Source organism: Cydia amplana, chromosome 22 (genome assembly GCF_948474715.1).
Source record: "Cydia amplana chromosome 22, ilCydAmpl1.1, whole genome shotgun sequence".
In the NCBI taxonomy this organism is placed as follows: Eukaryota; Metazoa; Arthropoda; class Insecta; order Lepidoptera; family Tortricidae; genus Cydia; species Cydia amplana.
Genome location: NC_086090.1, coordinates 5,603,617 through 5,625,443, shown reverse-complemented (window position 1 = coordinate 5,625,443; position 21,827 = coordinate 5,603,617). Strand labels below are relative to the sequence as shown.

General features: G+C 37.3%; 1 protein-coding gene across 1 annotated transcript in view; it reads left to right on the top strand.

Annotated features, from left to right (window-relative positions):
• The window catches only part of LOC134658324 (catenin delta-2), a 72,880-nt gene that overhangs the window by 3,692 nt on the left and 47,361 nt on the right, over nt 1–21,827 (top strand). The window contains exon 2 of the mRNA XM_063513954.1: nt 780–907. Coding sequence (XP_063370024.1) covers nt 867–907 — 41 coding nt within the window. The 5' untranslated portion in view covers nt 780–866. The remainder of the gene's footprint in view (nt 1–779; nt 908–21,827) is intronic.

Here is a 21,827-nt window from a genome sequence, read left to right as displayed (position 1 = left end):
TCGCTTTTACTTTTTTACAGGCTTGTAAAATTGTGTTTATCAGATTAACGGGGTTGCATGGTCACGTTTATGTCTGGGTTATCAAATTTCGTAGTTCGTTTTCCTCGTATCTAACTGTAGTATCTGTAAATCTTTACGTAAGTGCTGGCGTGCGTTTGACTCTCATTCCAGGTGGGTGCTGTATCTGGGGACTTAGTCCAATGGGAGTTGGTTGGGAGTTGTATTTATAGTAAAACTGTTATTGGGAACTCTGTAAGCGCGATGTAGAAAATGCTAACGCCATCTGTTAGAATATTGTGGTCCGATATTGACAGAGAAGATGCTACAAGTCAATTTTACGGAAATAAGACACTCACTTGACTGGCAGTGACCAGTGAAAAGAGAGAAAAGAAGAAGTGTTTGAGTTTTTTCGCAGGAGTTTATTATCACTCGGAAAGAGTACTAGCCGGCGTGAGCCAGCAATATTAGACTGTATTAGTTAGAAGAAGACAGGTAGTCTATAACGCGCACGACATAGTGTAGGTGGAGTACATGTGCTATTAGGGAGGAGAATAAGACGATAGTCGATAAATTATTGTGGTAGGTCAAAAATTAATAAGTTCGCCGTACTATCAATTTTATATCTGCTATAGCCTAATTTATTCTTGGGTTACAGGTCTATAGATGAGATGACCGCTTTGCATCACCCGTATGTTTGCCACCTGGTGTAAACAAAATAGCAAGTTCGAATCGTACTACAACATTTTTTTTTAAATTAGCATTGTAATGTCTTGTTCCAGGTACTTTTGTAGGTCAATCTTCGAACAGTGATGGCGTTAAGTCGACAGAGACACTAGGGAAGGCTGGACAGACATGATAGCAGCGCAATGGACGGCGTAAAGAAAATACATTCGGGGACGTTGTACCGGTGAGTACTTCATGTATTCAATTAGCAACAATTACCTTACCATTGTTAGACCTTATGTCACTGTAATAAGGTTTACGAGTAGAAAAACAGTGATATTTATTAATGGCCTTACAAACGTTTATCAAATCTAACAAACCGCTGGTAATCGATTATATCCGTCATATTAACATTTTTGCTAGAGGTTGCTAAGTTTTATGAATGTAAATATTTACAGGAAAACTATACATTTTGTGTTTTTTATTATGTTTCAAGTTGGACCTACTAAAAAGGTCAATTGTTTATGACGATTCACATCACGAGTGCTACAACTTTTTAAAATTCGCGGCATGCCCACGACAAACGTCGCAAGTAAAGTCTCAGAGGCTTTTGGATGTAACACGCAAACTTTGTACGACAAGGTCCCATCTCACTGTGAACGTCTTAGCCAGATGGGACTTTATTTAAGAGTGGCTGTGATAAATCTTTACGCGGTTTACAGCGGCTTATCTTAGGGTTCCTCCACATATGTCGACGGCTTTTTCGCTCTTATTGCGCGGACATAAAGCTTAGTCCTATCGGCTCTTGCCGAATGTGCGTAGATATATCTGGGGAGACTCTTAAAAGAGCGTGTCAGTCTAGTTTATATGATTACACGCGGTGGCTAGGGTTGCCAATTGGGACAATTTATTTTTTCGTGGATTGTGTAAGGCCCAATGTGCAATACAATCTCCATTTCAATCTAATTAGAACTTTCATATATAAAATAAAGTAAGTAGCATTACTTTTGCTTCATTGCGTTCTCATACAAACGGATACATCGTTTTCATACATCGTAATTTACTATACAAAAAGGTTTAAATTAAAATTGTTGTATCGTCGTTACGAGGTTTATTAATTTGACAACCCTAGCTTGACGTATTTTACAGGGGTTTAGAGGTGTGTATGTAAGCCCTGAATGGCTGTCAATCAAATGGATGGCATAACATGCAAAACGAAGATGGATCACTTTTGATTTTACACTCGCTGATGGGTAAGCCATGTCGAATCTTTAGGCCGTAGCCGTATTCGACGTATTCTAATGACAGGTCGTGACATCCCATTCTTCAATTCGAATAGTAAAATTTGAGAGGCGATCGCGATATGGCCGCTACGAGAACAGCCAATAAAATGTGTATGACCCAAAAAAACCAGCGATGTCACGATAATACTAAACAAACCACGAATAGCGGCATTTATGTGCAGTGTTATTTGTTATATCTAACAAACATTGTAAATATGTCGTAGTGCATGCCGCCATAATTTTCTTCGCTAAATTTGTGCCATTCTCAACCAAAAGGGTAGGTACTTATTGTCGGTTGTCAATAAGGCGCTATTTCCTTATAGCTTCAGATTGATATCAACCTTATTGACAACCGACGATGTGGTATCTTTTGGTTGAAAACGGCACATTTTTCCAAGCTAAATCACATTTACCGAGCATATTTATATTTTTTGTGCTTAGAGTTCTTTTCAGTGCCTAAACAATGTGTGTGCCTGAAGTCCCTTAATATGCATTGAAAAATGTTAATGCACAATCAATGTATGCCGCATCTCAAGTATCAGATGTCTGAATGCGTGGCCTAAAGATCAGATGAGATTTGTAGTGTGTGTACTATACCTCACCCCCACACACACGTAAATGTAGTATATAATAGCACGTACGCGTTATTTTAACAGAATATATTCGTATTTAGACGCCAACTGTTGTATTGTATCATTGACTCCACACCTTACATGGCGACCCTGCCAGACTGATCCTGGCAGGGTTTCCATACTTTCCATGTAGTGTGCTAGTGTGTGTAGTATACCTCACCCCTACTCACTACAGATTACCTCTATTGCTACAATCAAATCATACTACATCTTCATAAATAAAGATTTAGCCTATTAACGCCAAATCCTAGCACAGAACCTCATTTGAAGATAGACTAATAGACTAGACTCGCATTGATGCCTATATTCTCATTGCCAATATACATGCAGAATGTCGTAAAAACCCTTGAATATGCCAGTAAGTTACGACTTTTTGAAACTACACTCTATACATGTTCTCAAGCAAGAGGGTCCTAAAAGTCAGGAACAATTTAATCAATATACGATATTACGTCAGTGGACTATTCTCTTGATTTCAAGTCCAAAACGCACTAGGTGCTATGAGCAACTGTGAGATATTACCTTTACGAAAATAAGTCCCGGCATTTCCTTTTACACATATAAGTACGGAAGGTCCTAAAAGCCACGAACATTGTACTGAGTAACGTCATAACGTAATTAAGTCGGCATTTCAATAGACGCCAAAACATTCAGAGCTCTCGTCAAAAGTTGCTCGTAGTGAACTATCTCGGCGCTGTATAGTTAGTTAGTTAGAGCTATAATGGTGGTTTAGTTATGCAAGGTAGTTAGTTTTAATTAAACAACTAGTTCTATAGCGGGCTTTGATTTTGTGAGAGTCTGAGAGAATAATGGGGAAAAGGTAGCTTAGTATTTTATGCATTAATGCACTGGATGCTATTTTTCTTTTAATGGAACTCTAAAAGTACATATATTTAGTACGTCTGGTTGGTATTTTGTCACCCGCGAATTCTCGTATTCTATTGATATTTAAGTTAAGGAATAAACGGTCAAGAAGACGAAAACATCAATAATTCTCCCCTAAAACACCATTATTTAAATTTCCACGCGAAATTACTAGAGTTTGCGTTTTCCAGTTCCAAAAAACTCATGAGTACGACCTAGGATTCGAACCCATCGTGGATTGAAAGTCTAAGGGTAACATTCCATTTCTGACCGCAGCTGCACTACTGGTACTGAACGCGTCGCTGTTACTGTCAATTTCCATAGTAAAATGAACAGTAGTGCAGCTGCGGTTGGAAATGGACTGTCACCTTAACGCAGCCACCATCGCTAGCATGATAATGAGAGTTAAAGGATAAGAGGTGGGATGTGAATTTCACCTTTAGTAGTTGATGCGTATCGCACGCCAGTTAGCTTGAGGTTAATAGGAGCTACTCAGATTACCAATCTGTTGTATATATTTATAACCCAGCTATATGTTGACAAAGAGCTCAGATAGCCAGTGTAGCCATTTCTAGGCTATGTTAGAACACTGGCCGCTCTACGCCAATCAACAGAGTAATCGACCGAGGATGTAGTATTAACTGACCTTTATTGGACTTTAAGTCTTTGGAATAAGGACATAAAGTGTCAACATAAAGTGACACGGATATTATGATTTTTAGAGGGATTGAAATAGACAAAGGTTTTTGTTGTTGCTCCATGCTAAGTAACTCTAAACTTTTTGAGTCAAGGGTTACAGCCAGGCCTTTGGCATTACTGCTTTCTTTTGCGCGGGTCTAAGCCAAGAGTTTTCTTTCAAATGATGCTTCATAAATCATAATGGATAATTAAGTGCGAGTACACACTGTAGCTTAAAGGATGTGGTAGGTTCAAATACCTATAATCAATTGTGTAGCACAGAAACAATACAGATTTCGCAAATGTCTCCAAAAAAACGTGTCAAACACCTAAAGGTCAAACAACGTATCAAAAACAACATTATAAACAATATATAAAATCTTCATCCGACCACAATAAGAAATAACGAAACGTCTCGCACTCGCACAAAAGGAATGAGAGAGACGTAATTAAATACTCAGGTATCGCCAATAACATCGGCGATTTGTCTTCGTAAGTGCCACTCTCGGACGTAGCTAGTTGTGACACACGGACGGATTGGTAAGGCATCAACTGCTGACAAATATCGAGCGTTCTATCGCAAACGTCGAAGATGTTTATTTCCATTTCTATCGCTCTCGCATTATTCGATAGATACTATATTTAAAAATATTTTTTTGAAATAACTTATTATGTATGTGGGATTGGTTCTGGTCGAGAATACATATATTGTTGGTTGCTATATTATAACTTGATGAGGTACTAAAGAAAGATTGAATGTTTGATTATTATTTTCAATGAAAAGCAAATTGTCGCGTGAAAGATTAGCAAATATTTTCACCTTAGCTTCCAGTTTCATTATAATTATCATCCGTTACTTCCATTAGCCATAAAAGATCCCAAGCGATTGAGACCCTCCTCTTTTTTTGAAGTGCCAAAAAAAGAAGAGTGTTGAGTCACTATACTGACTAACGCATACCGGAAAAACCACGTAATTAGACCAAATTATCCACTAATTAGTAGGAAATTAAAACGACGAAGCCGTGTTACTAATAGTACGATACGGCACCAATACCGCAGCGAAGCTGTCATTTTTTCTCAAAGCATCTGATCAGTCTGGACATAAACAAGCAAACCGATTGCAATCGAGTTCTACTAACATATTGAAGGTTCAAATATTTGTAATTATTGCCCCAATTAAATGGCAATGTGTATCGTTCAAGTTTCGCTGTCCCGAAACCCAAGGGTTCCATTTTTATTCAAAGGTCATCCTCGCGAGGTTTTATTGGGTAAACAGCATTATTCCTTGTTTCCGAGCTCATTCAGAGACTGTAACTTAAAAAAAAGTTCCTTAATCACTTTTGCGACATTTTAAGGGCGTAATTTACGGGTTTCTTTGGAGGTTCTTTACAATTGTTTAGTGTTATTTTCTTATTATGCTGGTTAGGGGTTTGTTAAACTGTATTTATACGATAGATCAGTCAGTTTAGGGTAGAGCAGCTCCGACATATATTCCTATATGTTATATGTACGGTCGAGTTTACAAACATCTTTACAAGCCGACATTCCAAAAATATATTTACACAACACATACCTTGGCATATTTGGTCGTGCACATACCTACCCAATTCTTGGCTAAGACATGCTTATATTAATTAGTTCACTTCACAGTTACAAGTTTATCGCTAGTAAAAGTAATAATATAGCGACAATACCAATACATTTATCAACATGACTGCAGATAAGCCGAATATGTATGTTTAATATTCTATATCAAACACTCGAATGTATGTACATTCGCCATCAGATATATCGGAGCGGCCAAGGTGCTCACAAATATCTGAACACGCCTCTATTGTCAGGGCGCTAAAGTGTGTGTTTAGATATTTTGAGCACCTCGGCCGCTCCGATATATCTGATGCGACTGTAATAGTGAACAAATATGTGGCAGATAAGGTAAACTATCCAATGATTACTGTAGGTACTTTAGGGACTGTTCAGGGGACTTCATTGGCTCCCGTTTTTGGAGAAAGTCTACACTTGTACTTTAAAATACATATTAAGGTTGAAGGCATCAATCATAAGAGGGCAGCCGACATTAATATCCTCTACTTAATATTAATACTCTACATACTATTGCCTGACTCACAATTTTACATTTCTGCCACGCCAATTTGATTGTTTCATATAACTGAATCGAACAAAAAATCCATTTAATTATCGAACCTGCTCACAAAATTACACAAGAATCAGTAGAGAAATGCGACCTGCAGAGGTGAACAGCCGGATAGACATACGAAAGCATTTCTTCCCAAGCTGACATAGAGACTTCGCACTTGCTTCACTATTCACTACATAGTATAAAACAAAGTCTCTTCCCGCTGTCTGTTCCTATGTATGCTTAGATCTTTAAAACTACGCAACGGATTTTGATGCGGTTTTTTTTATAGATAGAGTGATTCAAGAGGAAGGTTTATGTCTAATTTGTTAACCCGTGCGAAGCCGGGGCGGGTCGCTAGTAGTTAAATAAATAATTGTCATTGCACCGTTCCATCGATTTACGTAACAATTAAGTGAATCAAGCGCGTGCCATGCAAATTGATGTGTAAGCGTTCCAAGAATCCGATTAGTTACAGTTGTCTGTACAGCTTTACTATACCTGTGTATTAGACCACAAGGTGAGCTAGAAAATTCAGGCCAGGCGGTTGTGATAAAAACTTGGAGCATAAGTAGGTAGGCAGGTATATGAGGATTGAGGACATTAGCATTTGAATGACATTACCTACTCTTAAGTAGTGATATTACTATTGACAAGTCTCCGTTGGTTTGTCTATTTGCATCTATCGTTCGAATCAAATATGCAAAAGTGATAAAGATTATTGCGGTAGGCCATTTGGTCCGCAACAGAGTTTGTAACGCGACCGATTTGGCCGTATTCGGCGAATACGCCAATAAAATAGCAGTTTAGTTGCACCCAAGAACAACATTCTATCGCCGACCAAAACTGTTGTTTGGCAGATGTTTTTTTGGGCGTTTTTTTTAAAAGCTGTCCCTTACACTTTTTTTTCAAATTTGGGATTTTTTATGTTATTTCTACTCAGAATCACGAGCTCTTTCTATCCTATTCCTAATAGGAGAAAAAAGTTTCCCAAAATTTCCATACATTTTTCGATCTTTCCATTCCACGACCGCCATACAAAGTCTATGAAAAATGGTGACGGAATAGAAATAAAAACCTTAGGACACTTTTTTTCTCCTATTAGGATAGAAAGAGCTCGTGATTCTGAGTAGAAATAACATAAAAAATCCCAAATTTGAAAAAAAAGTGTAGGGGACAACTTAAAAAAAACGCCCTTTTATGACATAGAAGACAAACAGGCAGACGAATTGCTTGATGGTAAGCAATGACCGTCGCCCATGTACAACGTTTCCGGCCTTTAAGATAGGAGTATGCTGTTTCCTGAAGGTCTGAAGGTAGTATCGGCCCTCAAACTCTCAAACCTAGGTATTCGGCGGAGTGGCCAAGGAAAATTTGCTAATGTATGCCGGAAATTACTCACAGACGTTTTTGCCGAAGATCTGTCCGCGGACACATTCTTACCTAATTCCCTTGGCAGATTTATCATCCAATTATCGGCCTGACTGGACTATACTTATACTCATTACATTATACAGATACATACTTGGTACTATAAATAGGTAGGCATGAGCGTTATTAACTTTTTCGTTAGCAAATAAACACGTTCAAATGTGCTCCAGGAATGAGGAACTTCCGCTAAAAATGCTACAACTGAAAAACACCCACATCGGTTATTGACTTTTCCGATCAATGAGAAAATTTAGCACTCATTCGTGTTAATTCACAATCGAGGTCGCTCCATTCATACCCGGCTCAATGGCCGATACTACTACAATGGCAACATGTTTTAGTTGTGTTTAAGTATGCTGTTCGATAGGTTGAGCGGTGTACGAAATGTTGATTAATGTTGGCATTATTTCAAATGCCTGCTTCAAGTTGGTGGTTGCACTACAACAGTTGCAGTGAGCAAGAAAAGCACACGGACAACTCAATATATTTTAATGATTAGCATATGGAAAACTTGATATATTGCAGCTCTTAAAAGTATGATAGAATTTAGAATTATTACTTACCAGTTTCTGCCCGCGGCTTCGTCTGCGTGGAGTGATGACGATTGATAAAAACTATCCCATGTCCTTCCCTGGGGCTTACCAAATTTCATCTAAATCGGTTCAGCGGTTTAACCGTAAAGAGGTAACTCACAGACAGAGTTACTGGACTGTAGCATTTATAATATTATAGTTCGTTTTTTTAGCATTAAAAAAAAGGTAAACAATCTTGATGTATTTCACCTAATTGAAAAACATGTTCTAAAAATAAGTCACGGCAAATATGTAACAATTATGAATCTAATACGATCATTTATATTCTTCTGCTTTCATAAGTAATAGTTACTGATTTTTAAAAAGCGTTTTTCAATTAAAAGACATGTCAAGATCGCTTACCTTCTTTCTAATGCTAAAAAAACGAACTATAGTAGGGATTTCTCAGTTCAGAGAATTTACCACTCCTATTGTTTTAATATGTAGACTGTTGTAATCTATTTTTTTTACCCTGTAATGCTCCTAAATACATATTAAAGTAAGGCAGCCGATCTCCCCGTCCATCCTACCTGATTTTGATTTGGGTAGAGTACTTTAGGCGTTTATAATATGGGTATTCAAATCAAGGAAGCCCAACCCTATGGAAGATCCTTAATGCCCTAAGTTATTCCGAATTGCCTACGAGTATTATAATGTATATTTCTACAGCGAAATCCGTTTCAGCAAGGTATAAATTAAATATAAAAACTTCTTTCACAAGATCTATTTTTAACTAGGCTAACCCATTATAGATTTTAGTAAAAAAAAAGATGATACGGTCACCTGATTCGCGGAAATCACTGATCTAGTTTTAAGATACTGGACTATCCGGAATTTGGCATGGGTATCGGCGCACAGCTACATAGAATACCAATAGCAAAAAAGGTAGTTAATGAATGAGTCAATGTCATTTAAATGCACGATATTCAATTTAGGTAAGCTAAATACAATACATGGTTGGTTAAATTTGCTAACGGTTGAAAAAAAATACTACGTTCAAAATTCTGCTGTCTTTACATGATATGTTGTTGTGTGCGTGACCTAAACTTTGGTGTCGATACCTATGCATTGGATATTGGTCTATACACCAACTTTACTTTTCTTAGTAAAGTTAAACTTGTAATAACGATTACAATTATTATATTACCTACAATGATTCAACCTACACTAATTCAGTGATAATTGACTCATCCTATTGTTACACTACAATGCGATGTGTTCGTCTAAAGGTCACCTAAGGCCTTATGTGCTTTATCTAACGTTTGGTTTGACACCGGATGTGCAGGACTGCAGGTACCAACGTTGCGACACTGTAGGTCACATTAACATAGTGGATGTACTAAATATTCAAACCTTTACCTAGGCCTAGGACTTGAATAAGTAGATTATACACTCTAAAAAAAATTTGGTTGGCCCTATCAATATCTTGATAGTCGTAATCAAGCATCTTGATTCCATACGAGCCTAACAAGAACTTAGACACATCAAATAAGGTAATTCTGATTGCTATTACTATATCTATGTAACTGAACCAATTAAGATCTTGTTCAATATTTACACGAAAAATAATTATGCTAACTAATTGATCCTAGCAAGATCAACTAAGGGCTTGATAATTATTATCATGATAAGTTACTGTACCAACTAATACAAACAAGTCAGTTTAACTAAGATGTAGGTCAATATCAACATGAAGAATTACTGTATTAACTATTTGACCCAAATAAGTTCAACTAAGAACATGATTACATCGACTAATGCACCTTATTAGCCTGAACTAAGATATTGTTAAATTTGAATCTCAATTGTTTAATCATTTCAACTAAGATGTAAATCAATGTTAACATGAAGAATTACTGTATCAACTATTTGACCCTAATAAGTTCAACTAAGAACATGATTGCATCGACTTATGCATCTTATTAGCCAGAACTAAGTAAAGTTTTATGAAAAGGGGGTAAATGAATAAAACAAAATATATATATAATAAGATGTTATTTATTCATCTAAACATTTAGAAAACTAAACGTTTTACATTTAAAAATCGAACATTCTTTTACATACCTTACATATATATTATAATTAACATTTAAAACGGGCTACAAATATAATGACCGTTTGGCGTACAACCGTCGATTTCCCCCTTATGGGTACCCGTTGGCGGCAGGCTCGGGGACGTCTGTCGCCTACACGAGGGTCTCTGGGATGGCCAATGCGCAAAAAATGGCGCACTCTTAGAGAAGTAAAGGGAAACAGTTCCTCCGAAGTCGAGTCCGCAATTCGGACAGCCGCTGGCGGGGTTTCGGAAGCATGGTCCCGATCGTTTCCCGTGCCTCGCCTTAAAGCCTTGAGGCGGCCAACAGGGGTTTTACTGGGTAGACCTGGGGTCTCATTAGTCCACAACAGGGATTCCCACATAACCATCCCGGCCCGTCCCCGCGCCTTTTATTCCCGTCGCCGCGATTAGCACTTGCTCCATGTTGCACATACACTATTATACATTAGGTACACAAAGCAAAGGTAACACGTTCACTGTTCCAGGCTTGCCGTGAAATAAAGGCACAAGTAAAGTTTATTTCGTTGACGCGTACTTGAATGACTAAGTAGTTGAATGTTGAACGTCGAGGCTGAGACTGACTCCCCACTCGCACGGTCACAGGCGCCGCAGGGGCGCGGGCGGGGAGGACCGCGGGTGCACCGGCGCCCCCCTACTTATCTCTTGATTGAACGGATTAACTGATTATTTAATTTAATTATGAAAAAAATCGATTTAACAAATAATTCTTAATAGAATGGAATATTAGTTTCGTAATTAATACAATAACTTGATCATAATGGGATTGAATGTTTTATCTTCGTTGTTCTAAATATTATATGTTTAGTTGATTAAAATACCAAGTCTTATGTAAATCAACAAAGAGAAAATAATCACATAAACTATTAAAATGTTCATAACTATTAACATATTTATCTGTTTTAATTAATTTGTTAAGGATTGAATCAACCTACGTTACATAATTATGCCAACAAGTTAATGATAGATGCAAAGTATACAATTGTTAGGATTAATAACATACCTACTTTATTAGTTCAATCACAGATACACTTATTGTTTTAAGTAATCAGGTTTCTTTGATTTATATAAGATCGTTATTGTTATAATTAACTTAACGTCAACTAAGAGAAAACTGCTCTTAGTTGGTCTTCATTTTTTAGAGTGTACAGTTAAAAATACTAGCGCGCTTGTACGGTGCCTTGGGATTAAAAATAATAATTGATCGTAATATATAATTGACTTTATGCTTAGGATTTCATTAAAAGACTGACAAACTAAATATTATTCTTACTTACATTTTATTTACCCATTTGTGCATGAAAACTATTATGTCACCTTACTGATATTAATAAGTTTGAAACGTAAAATTCATAGTCTACTCATAGTTAGGCACAGAAATACTGTGTAAGCATTATATAAACATTTTGGACATATTTTTATTTAAGGAATTAAACTAATTTTGTAAATTATATACTGAAATAGATGTCATATACCTATTAAAGAAAAAGTGACGAAGCCCTCCAGTGGCGAAGGCCGGATTCGGACTTAAAAAACACAAATCAATTTAATAAAATAATTTGATGTGTTCCCAAAGTAGTGTAATTAAAAACAAAAATATAATAACTGTCTGACAACGATTGCAAATTTTAGCGTGAAAACATGCGGGTTTTATTAGTTCTGGGAGTATTTTTTATATTACAGTGTATACAATACTCCTTTTGTTAGCAACAGAATTTAAAAACCGGACAAGTGCGAGTCGGACTCGCCCACTGAGGGTTCCGTACAAATTTAATTTGTAGTATTTGTTGTTATAGCGGCAACAGAAATACATCATCTGTGAAAATTCCAACTGCCTAGCTATCACGGTTCATGAGATACAACCTGGTGACAGACGGACAGATGAGTCTTAGAAATAGGGTCCCGTTTTATTTGGGTAAAAACTACAGGTTTTAATAAACAACTCCCTTCGCAGAACTTCTAACAAAGGCTGAAGTCTATCTCAAAAGTTCCAATTTAATGATAAGCTAGAATAATCCAGATAAGTGGGGAGGAACGACCTAAAGTCTGACTGTTGATAGACGTGTCTGGGCGACTTATTCCATTGCTAAGCTAAATGTTATTGGAAGTGTAACGGCGTAAGTCATCTCTATGGGCTGAGTGATAAGTTTATTTCGAAACTCGCCCACACTTCTTGCTAGCCAAACATTTGAAATGCCATTATGATAGGTATGAATATTTACAGAACTTCATTTAAATCGGGTTTATCTGGCTTTTGGTAGCTTTTTTTACTTAGGGCTGTAGTGGTCATGAGGTCATGACCTTCACCTCAACCTTTAACCTTATTCGTCAAATACATATGGGCAAAGTTGTGCAAGGTATCTTAGTAGTGTTACTCCTATGAGTCTACTATGATCCCAGTATAGTTTCCATACAAGAACAGTGCCTGGAGAGACTAGTTGTGAAACATTAGACTTGACCGTAACTCAGGACAAACAGACGAAGTTACCTCCCAAATGCCTCCCAAGAAGATAGCAAGCAAGACCTCATATGCTTTATTTATGGTAGAGATAAAAGTTTATTTACACTGCGGATATCAAACCGTTACTGCATTAGGAGTATAATGGTAGTACGTTTACGTGTTTCAATGCTTTCTATCACGTGATTGTCAATGTGTTGACTTCTATTACAGCGGCTATTTTTTGTGTACTTATTAATGCTCTATTTAGACCTTAATAGTTTCTGCCGTCAGCGTGGAATGATGGTTTCTGAGATAAACAAGCATCAACGGTTGCACTCCGGGAGTGCCGATAGAAGTGAAAACTCACCTCATTATGTTACCGACTCCCGGTAACACGATACATACGTTTAGCGGAGGTATTCTATTTATTTATTATATATATTATTATCATTCTCAAATAAGATCACACTTTTTCATTGACATGTTTATTAACATACTGCCATGACAACGTCAAATTATTTGAACATAGGTAGAGTCTTGAAAAGGAGTCCGCAACATAAATGTCAAATAACATTGAGTTTTTCTTTATTGATTTAAATGCCATTTAAATTATGAGTGGCCACCTTACGGGGCTTACGGTCACATGATCGCCTTACGCTGTCTCGAGTTTATAATTTTTTCCCCACCTCAAAAAGTGCCCAGCGCCGCTAAAGTAGTTTTCACTTCAAAAATGTATCCCATACCCTCCCCCGGGACACAAACTATCTTCATACCCAAATCTATCTAAATCGGTTCAGAGGTATAAGTGTAACAGATAATATTACTTTGGATGCTTTGGTGTAAAAAAAAAAACAATGTGTTCCCTCCTGTCGACTCAGGTCCGTGTTCCTACTCGTACGTAGGTATATAGTAAATAGGTAGGTATATAATATACCTTTTTGTACTTGCTGGAGTAGGAACAAATGCTTTGATCATGATCTGAAATACTGAGCATAAACGCGATTGTGCCCGCTAGTCAGACTGGATCATACCATTTGTGTTCAACGTTCTACTCTCCAATCTCAATGCATTTTAGATAACGAGAATGAATTCTAGATGAGAAACACTCAGACGATATAAGCGAAACTGCTACGATTTTAATCGGCCATTAATTAATTATGCTCGCTCTTCAATAGTCTGAGACAGAATCGATAACTTTACAGTTCAAATATTTATCGGCCAACTAAAACGATTTTATTATTCCACCAATCGAGTTTGTCCCTCGCAATGACAGTCTAGCCCGCAAATGAAGACAGACGTATCTAAATACGGTGAATCATTTCAGTGAATAAAAGGGTTGGCACAGTGTAGTGGCTCTGCGTTTACTTTATTGGTATGTTGTACGTATTTTTGAATCCCGTAGGATTACAAAAGCCGCTCGGCTGGCTTTGTTGGACGTTTCAATGAAGGTTTGTATCCGCAATGAGGTATCGATGACTCGATACAGAGCCAAATGGGGTTAAAACTCACAAATTAGCGAGGTTCCAACTGTCTTGTCTTGAAACCCAACTAACCCAAGAAAAGTTTGTAGTATAAATATCTTGATTAGCAAATATCAATTCATTTCATACGCCAAAAGGAAATTGCTAGAATTCTGGATCTCAAAAACACGGAATTGGAATTAGAGTCTGAAAAACATAGCTGCGTCCATCACGCAATTGAAGTTACTCATTTTAAAGTTCTCATTTTGGCGGCGTGTTCTTTATCCTCATGATGTATTTTAGTACCTTATCACTTTCACAAAGTTACTAACTTGGCTTTCGGATAGACGGCTATTGTTACGCTACTGGCTTACTGCGGTATCGAGTTACTTTTGGGGCTATTATTTACTTCCCTAACTTACGTCAAGGTCTTAAGCTCTTACAAATACTTTTCCTCCCTGCATTTTCATTCGCGGGTGACTGACCCCACGACGGCTATTACTAAAAACGAAATTCGAAGAAAGTATATCCAGCCCTGACCCTTGATATTCGAGTGACAGGTAAGTGAAATATTGTACGAGAGTCTATATATATTCTCTGAATTAAAAACTCGAGTAACAATATTTTTACCCCCGGAGTTACACACAATGCACACTTGCGAAGAAAAAACTAAATTTTAAGCGAAATCATTCTTAAATACGGTGACATTTCACACATTCGTCTGCCATATTGTCTTGTTTTGGCAGGTTAGGATTCTAAGGCACATACCCATCCGGATTCAGCCATAATTGAAAATTGTGTAAAAAATAATTTAAACGGCTATTAAATTAATCAAATTAAATATTTTTAAACATACACATAAAAATAATTTATAAACGTCAGTATTTTCAATGTAAAACTCATTGAAAACTACTTGGTTCGTATGAATTTGACCCATTTAGATCAGTCAGTATGGAAAAATCTGAAACTATAAGACATACGACGATCTCTTTCTTCTTAGGAACCATGTCATCGATTTTAGTAACAAGAAAAACAGCATTCATACATTTAAAAAAAATTTATGTAAAATGTATTGAAAAAAGCGCTGGTAATTTCGACAACTTACTAAAATAAATTAAAGGATATGACAATGCATTTTATTCATTTCAGACATCATGTTTCATAGTAACATTTACTGCTTAAGACCTATACTTCGATATCTAAATAGAAATAGTGTTAGTTTTATTTTTAAAAATATCCGGGTTCGATTCCCGAGCTGAGTACATATTTTTTTTAAATTGTATGAATGCAGTTTTTCTTGTTACTAAAATCGATGACATGGTTCCTAAGAAGAGATCGTCGTATGTCTTTTAGTTTCAGATTTTCCCATACTGACCGATCTAAATGGGCCAGCCTGTATAAGTCTACTGATGAATGATGATTATGATTTCCCACAACATGATACTCCTTACTATTTATAAATAATATTTCTTAAGGATCTCAAAGCGCCTCTTTACTGGTATGTCTAAGAACTAAAGGCTAAATCTCGCTCAACCAATCAGAATACAGGACCTGCTTTTCACGCGGCCGAACAAAAATACACGCCCAATGTTGTGAATAACGCTTATTTTTAAGCTTAAAGACTTGAGTCCTCAAGACTCGTAAGTCTTGAAGACTCGACTATATTTGAGAATTGTATTTATTTATTTTACCTACGCGTATGGATGTAAGAAATCTACTTTGCCACCTTTGAGGCGTTAAGCCTCGAGAGTCTTAAGGGTTCGAGTCTTTAAGCCTTGAAATGAGCGTTATTCACAACACTATACACGCCCCAACATTTCTTTCGCCTAAATACACTGTTCGCGTTTGTATGAATTGAAAAGGCTACATAAATTAGACTGCCATCGCCATTTAAAGTTTAAAGTGTTAAGTTTTCTGGGATTTCGGCTTGAATTTAAATTCGCGGTTTGAATCTGTAAATTTATGCTTTTAGATTTATTAAACAAAGTAATGCATTATTTATATCCCATTTCTACGTTTATAAATAGAAATTTTAAAATGAATAAATTTATAAAGTGATAATAGGTTCATTTTCTTCCTTTAGCATGATTGTTGTGCTTTATACAATTTTATTTCTTCCTAAAATATATGAACATTTCTTTTTTTATTGTTAAGGATAATTGTGTCTAATGGCGGAAAGCGGGAAAAAGAGAAGGTTGATTAAATGTTAGAGTAGGAGAGTGTGATATCCATAACGACAGATATACGTATAATTCTCAGAAAATATGTAGCTATGCACCTCTGTAGTGTAATTGCCACGGTCTAGTTCACGACACATAGAAAATGAGATGATATTAGTAATTAGAAACAACCCTAGACATATTTTCCTACAATCGCCGTTATCTGCCTCATAAGTTCACCTGTAAAAAAAAAAAGGAAAAGTGAAGGTGAAGTGAGTTTTCCTGTAAGGAAAAGTGGACAGTATGGAAAGCTCTCAACAGACTTAGGACGGGAGTTGGTCGGTCAAAAGATAATCTTCTGAGATGGGGAATTGGGCGACAAGGTGATACATCCTGCGAGTGTGGAGTCCCTCAAACAACAATACACATGAGACAGTGTTCTCTGTGCTCAACGACGTCCACTGAGGAAGATCTCCTGAGGGCTACACCCCGAGGGCTGGAAGTGGCAAAGCATTGGCAGACAAAAATTTAGTTTTAAGAAGTTTGATCCCTTTACACGAAAAGAAGAAGAGTTCACCTGTACCTACTCCCTGGTATAGAACCGGTTAAATCAAACATAAAACATGTCTGTTGTATCTCTATATACCATGTTATATTTAACAAATAAATGATTCACCGATTCCACAGTAGTGGCCTAAATTAGAAATAGACAAAAAGAAGCATTGCCAAGATTTTAGCCTGATAAGTTTTAAATACCTGGGCACGTTAGACATTATAGATTATCGATTTCGGTCAGCCACTAATCGTCCATGATAAATGAAACCTCGTTTGAAGAACAATAGGGAAAAAACGGACTATATGGTACTTACAATAAGCTTACTATATTTAGTTTGGCTTCTACAAAAGGGGTTACGTAATTTGACTGTTTTTTTTCCGTTATGTATTGTCCGGATAAGTTAAGTCTGCAGTAGAATAAGTTAACATTTATGGAAATGCTAGCCTTCCAAATATGGTGGACATGGTGGTGTTTGGTATTACCAAATATATGCTAAGCTGATTTTCAAACGTTTGTCGCCAGAATTTATTAAATGTTAAAAATTACTTTAGTCAACCCAACGTTTGTCCAACTCAACTTAAGGGGCCCACTGATTACCAGTCCGCCGGACGATATCGGCCTGTTAGTTGTTCGGAACTGTCAACTTTTTGTTCTAACTGACAGGCCGATATCGTCCGGCGGACTGTTAATCAGTGGGCCCCTTTAGATCGAATATCTGAGCTGAATATCGGTTATTTATACTTTTTGTTTTGACAGCCTCTTAACCTAGTCGCTAGTGACAGTAGTGACCCTAAGATATGTCGTATAATTTTTATTTACTATACCTACATCTCAAATTAGGCATGACGTCAAAGAAAATACAAACACGTTTCCCGAAGGGGGTTGCACAGATTTCCATGACCGATTGCTGCGACCCTGACATACATCTTTCGCTTCATTCACTTTCATATTAACGTTTCACGCACATACGGGGTCTAAAATAATTGAAAAATCATGTCAACATGGTCTATCATGTTGACATGATTTTTCAATTATTTTCAAAATGTTTTTTAGTTTAATTTCTACGTTTAAGTTGGGTTAGGTTAGTTAGTTATCCTAAATGGACATTTTCCGCAAATCGTCAGTCGTTTTTTTATTGTGCCTATTTTGCTTGAAATTCAGTACCCTCCCCAGTTCCCCCACGAAACCTAGCTGGATTATTAAACAATCCATTAACTTTTGCTTATTATATTAGAGTCACAAAAATCAAAATGGCGCCCCTAACTCGTGCTACGAAATTTTAATACCTGTCTAAAGCCCCTCTCAACAATGTCTAGCTACTAAAGCTAGCCTAGTTTCCGAAGCACTGAAGCCTCCTTCAGACGGAAAATTATTTGCACTTACTCTGGCAAAACGAATTCCCGTCCACATTATCTTTTCCCGTATTAGTTTAGGCGGTATTCAGCTTTTAATCGAGTTTGATCAAGCTCGCGTTTGGTTCTAGACGGGAGTGGAAAGTTAACGATTTTAAACCGTTAATGAGAGACAATTTTTAAAGAGTTGAGAGATCATAGAGAATTGTACATGTATTTACTAGTTTACTACTAATCCCTTGGAAAGGTCTCAGCAAAATGTTTGCTTCTAACGCGTCGAAGACTTTCCGCACAGCTCCGCGCGCTAAGTAGGTCGATAAGGTTGCGAAAAGAGAACACATGGCCAAATATAAAAATGACATATTCACTCTTGATTTGATTCTTCATCATCTCATTGGTCACAAAGATGGGGTCTGCAGCTAGCCTCAACGGGTTGCAAATATTGGGGTCATACGCATTTGTACTTCTTCGGAGATAATTTCCTCATTAAGCATGATTACACAGGTCTCCATCACAAAAAATGTTTCTTTTATCAATATGATAAGGAATGAATTGTCTGGTAAAATACGAAATGAAGACGAACGTAACCAACGTTTTTTGCGAATACATCTAAATGTATTCGCAAAAAACGTTGGTTACGTCTAGGTCTAAACCTAACCCATCGAATGTGTAGGATAAAAATAACCATTTAACCTGAATCGGATATTATAGTATGCCGGTGGGCTCCGGGTGAATCAGAGTGGAATGTCCGGATTTAGAGTTCAGAACGGTAGGACACCGGGGACAGGGTATTACTCGTAAAGCACTTATTGCCTATATCTTATTTGGATATTGTTTTTTATTGCTGTTTATTTTTAACCCCGACGCAAATCCGTACTTATATTATAAATGCAAAAGTATCTGTACGTCTCCCTGTCTGTTTCAAAGATGAATACTGACTCAACTTAAATTCATAATCTAGGTAAACATGACTTGAACACGGTACTAAACCGCAATGCAACGATAATAACCAACGATAATCTCGAGACATTGATAACTTTCAACAGAATCATGTAGTCGATAAAAATTGCAAGAACCTCACTTATTCAAAGATTTCACAAGGAAATGCACATCTCTGATAAGATAACGGCCCGTCGATACTAAATCGATTTGTCATCCGATACTGCCATTGTCCTTGATTCTGAATTATTACCTACCTACGCGAGTGTTGAAGAGAAAAATCAATAGTAGATCCACTGTAAAATGACCTCTAGATTTTTGTGATATGATAGCCAGCCAACGAGCGGCTCGTCTCCAGCCGCCTCATAGGAAGCTATCACTACCGGTCATGGACATAAGCAACAAGAGGAGCCACTTAAGCATTGCCGACCCTTAAGAACGCTGAATCCCATGCCTGACGAATCCCATGTCGATGCAGGGGTAACTCATTCCACATTCTTCACTTTCTGGGAAGAACGAGCGAGATGCCCGCTTATTCTTGGTGGCCACGTATCTATGAAGTGGGAACGAGCTATGCTCTTTAAGCTTTGGTTTCCTCCGAAAGCGGTGCCGTCATATAGCGGTCGTCTCCATACAAATACTACGACATCCATATTTATCCGTATTGGAGACATGGAGACCTAGGAAAACCGATCTTAGGCGGGAGGTGCGGTGCATAAAAGCGAGACTATGGCACAAATTCAGTTCTTCCGGAGCATTTCCCATTTAAATGCGTAAAAACTATGCGTAGTCTTAGAGCGCTTTTATGCCGGTTATTTTAAACCTGGCCCGTACTTGGTAAGCGATCATAATGCTTTGACATTTATATTGTATCTGCATGCGAAATTTCATTGAATTCTATACCTTGTTCTTATACAATAAGTCACATAATTGAACGAGTTTTCGCCTTTCAGTTAACACTGCTGTTATGACGCCAGATAATACTTCGTATAAATTCTTTGTTGGTGTATTAAGGAGTTTTGTATCCTTTTCAATATTTGTAAAGAGCGCTGGACTTCTTATTAGGCCGGTTATACACTAAGTATTTTATTACAAAATCAATAAACGGGAATTTTTAAAGCGATAGATGGTGGACTGTTGTCGGCGACTATAGATGTTAAATTAAATGACTTCAAACAGTTGCATTCAAACAAGCGAGAAATAGCAAACAAGAGAGGAAGGCCAAGAAGGGTTGATGAAGTTCCTATCCAGAATAGTATACATTACTGCAGAGGCCGGGAAAGAAGGGCTTGCCCGCCGAATAGGTATAGACTATTATAACAAACACAATAACAGTATTTCTAGTACCATCATATTACCTTCAACCTAGTATCAATTTCATATCCAGTAAAAATGATCCCACCAAAAACATTTTCATGTAAAATGTTGCCAAGACGAAACCATAAAGCTCGCACTGACAAAAAGTTATCAGATCTCTTGTAGAGCCAAGCTTCTAACTTTACAAGCCCTAACTTCACAAACTCTACACCTTTATGTGGCTTGACCGTTTCGCTACTGTCACATGGACGTAAGGTGAAAAATGTTTTCACTGTTTATTATTTTTATAATACTTACAATAGTTCTTGGAGTAACGAAACGGCCAAGCCACATATTTTGACTAAGGTGTAGAGTTTGTGAAGTTAGGGCTTGTAGAGTTAGAAGCTTGGCTCTACAAGAGATGTGATAACTTTTTGTCAGTGCGAGCTTTATGGTTTCGTCTTGGCAACATTTTACATGAAAATGTTTTTGGTGGGATTTCACTTCTTTTTGTAAGTTGCTTCCATCCCCTAATTTAAAGGGTTGCGCGTGTGATTTAAGTACCTACTATTAAAAATCCTGAAATACGTACCTGGGGGCATCTTTTATACAATCTGCTTTTTACTGATTCCCCATACAAACTTCAACCCTCTTTTTCCCCTAACGTCCTTTTCTACCCCCTTTTCACCCTTACGGGGTGATTTTGGGGTTGAAAACTATTCTATGCCATTCCCCATTACAAAGAATATCTACATAGCAAATTTCAACTAAATCGGTTCAGCGGGTATTGATTTCCCATACAAAATTCCACCCCCCTTTTCACCCCCTTAGGGGCAAAAAATTCAAGTTTTTGAATTTTTTTGTTGTTTGTGTACTAATACTATCTTACATACCAAATTTCAGCTTCCTAGGACTTCAGGAAGTACCCTAGAGGTTTTGATGATCAACAGTGAGTGAGTGAGTCAGTGACGAAATCGGGGTTTTTTAGATATGAATAAAATCTAAAGTATAAGAGCTATGCAATTGAAAATTTTTATGTTTAATAAGTCCACTATTGACATCATATCCCGAGAATTTTTTTTATCTGATATAATCCAAACCCAAGTTATGAGGGTTAAAAAAAAGGACGAATCGTTTCGAGAAAAGGTAGGTAGTGCCCTTGCGCTTCGCTTTGCTCGTCTTGGCGGGGGCACTACCGTGCCCCCAGATATTGCTATTACGCCAGGGACTTAAAGTACAGTCAGTAGCAGATGCCTTCAGACTAAGAGCTCAAAAAGGCTCGCGTCACGCG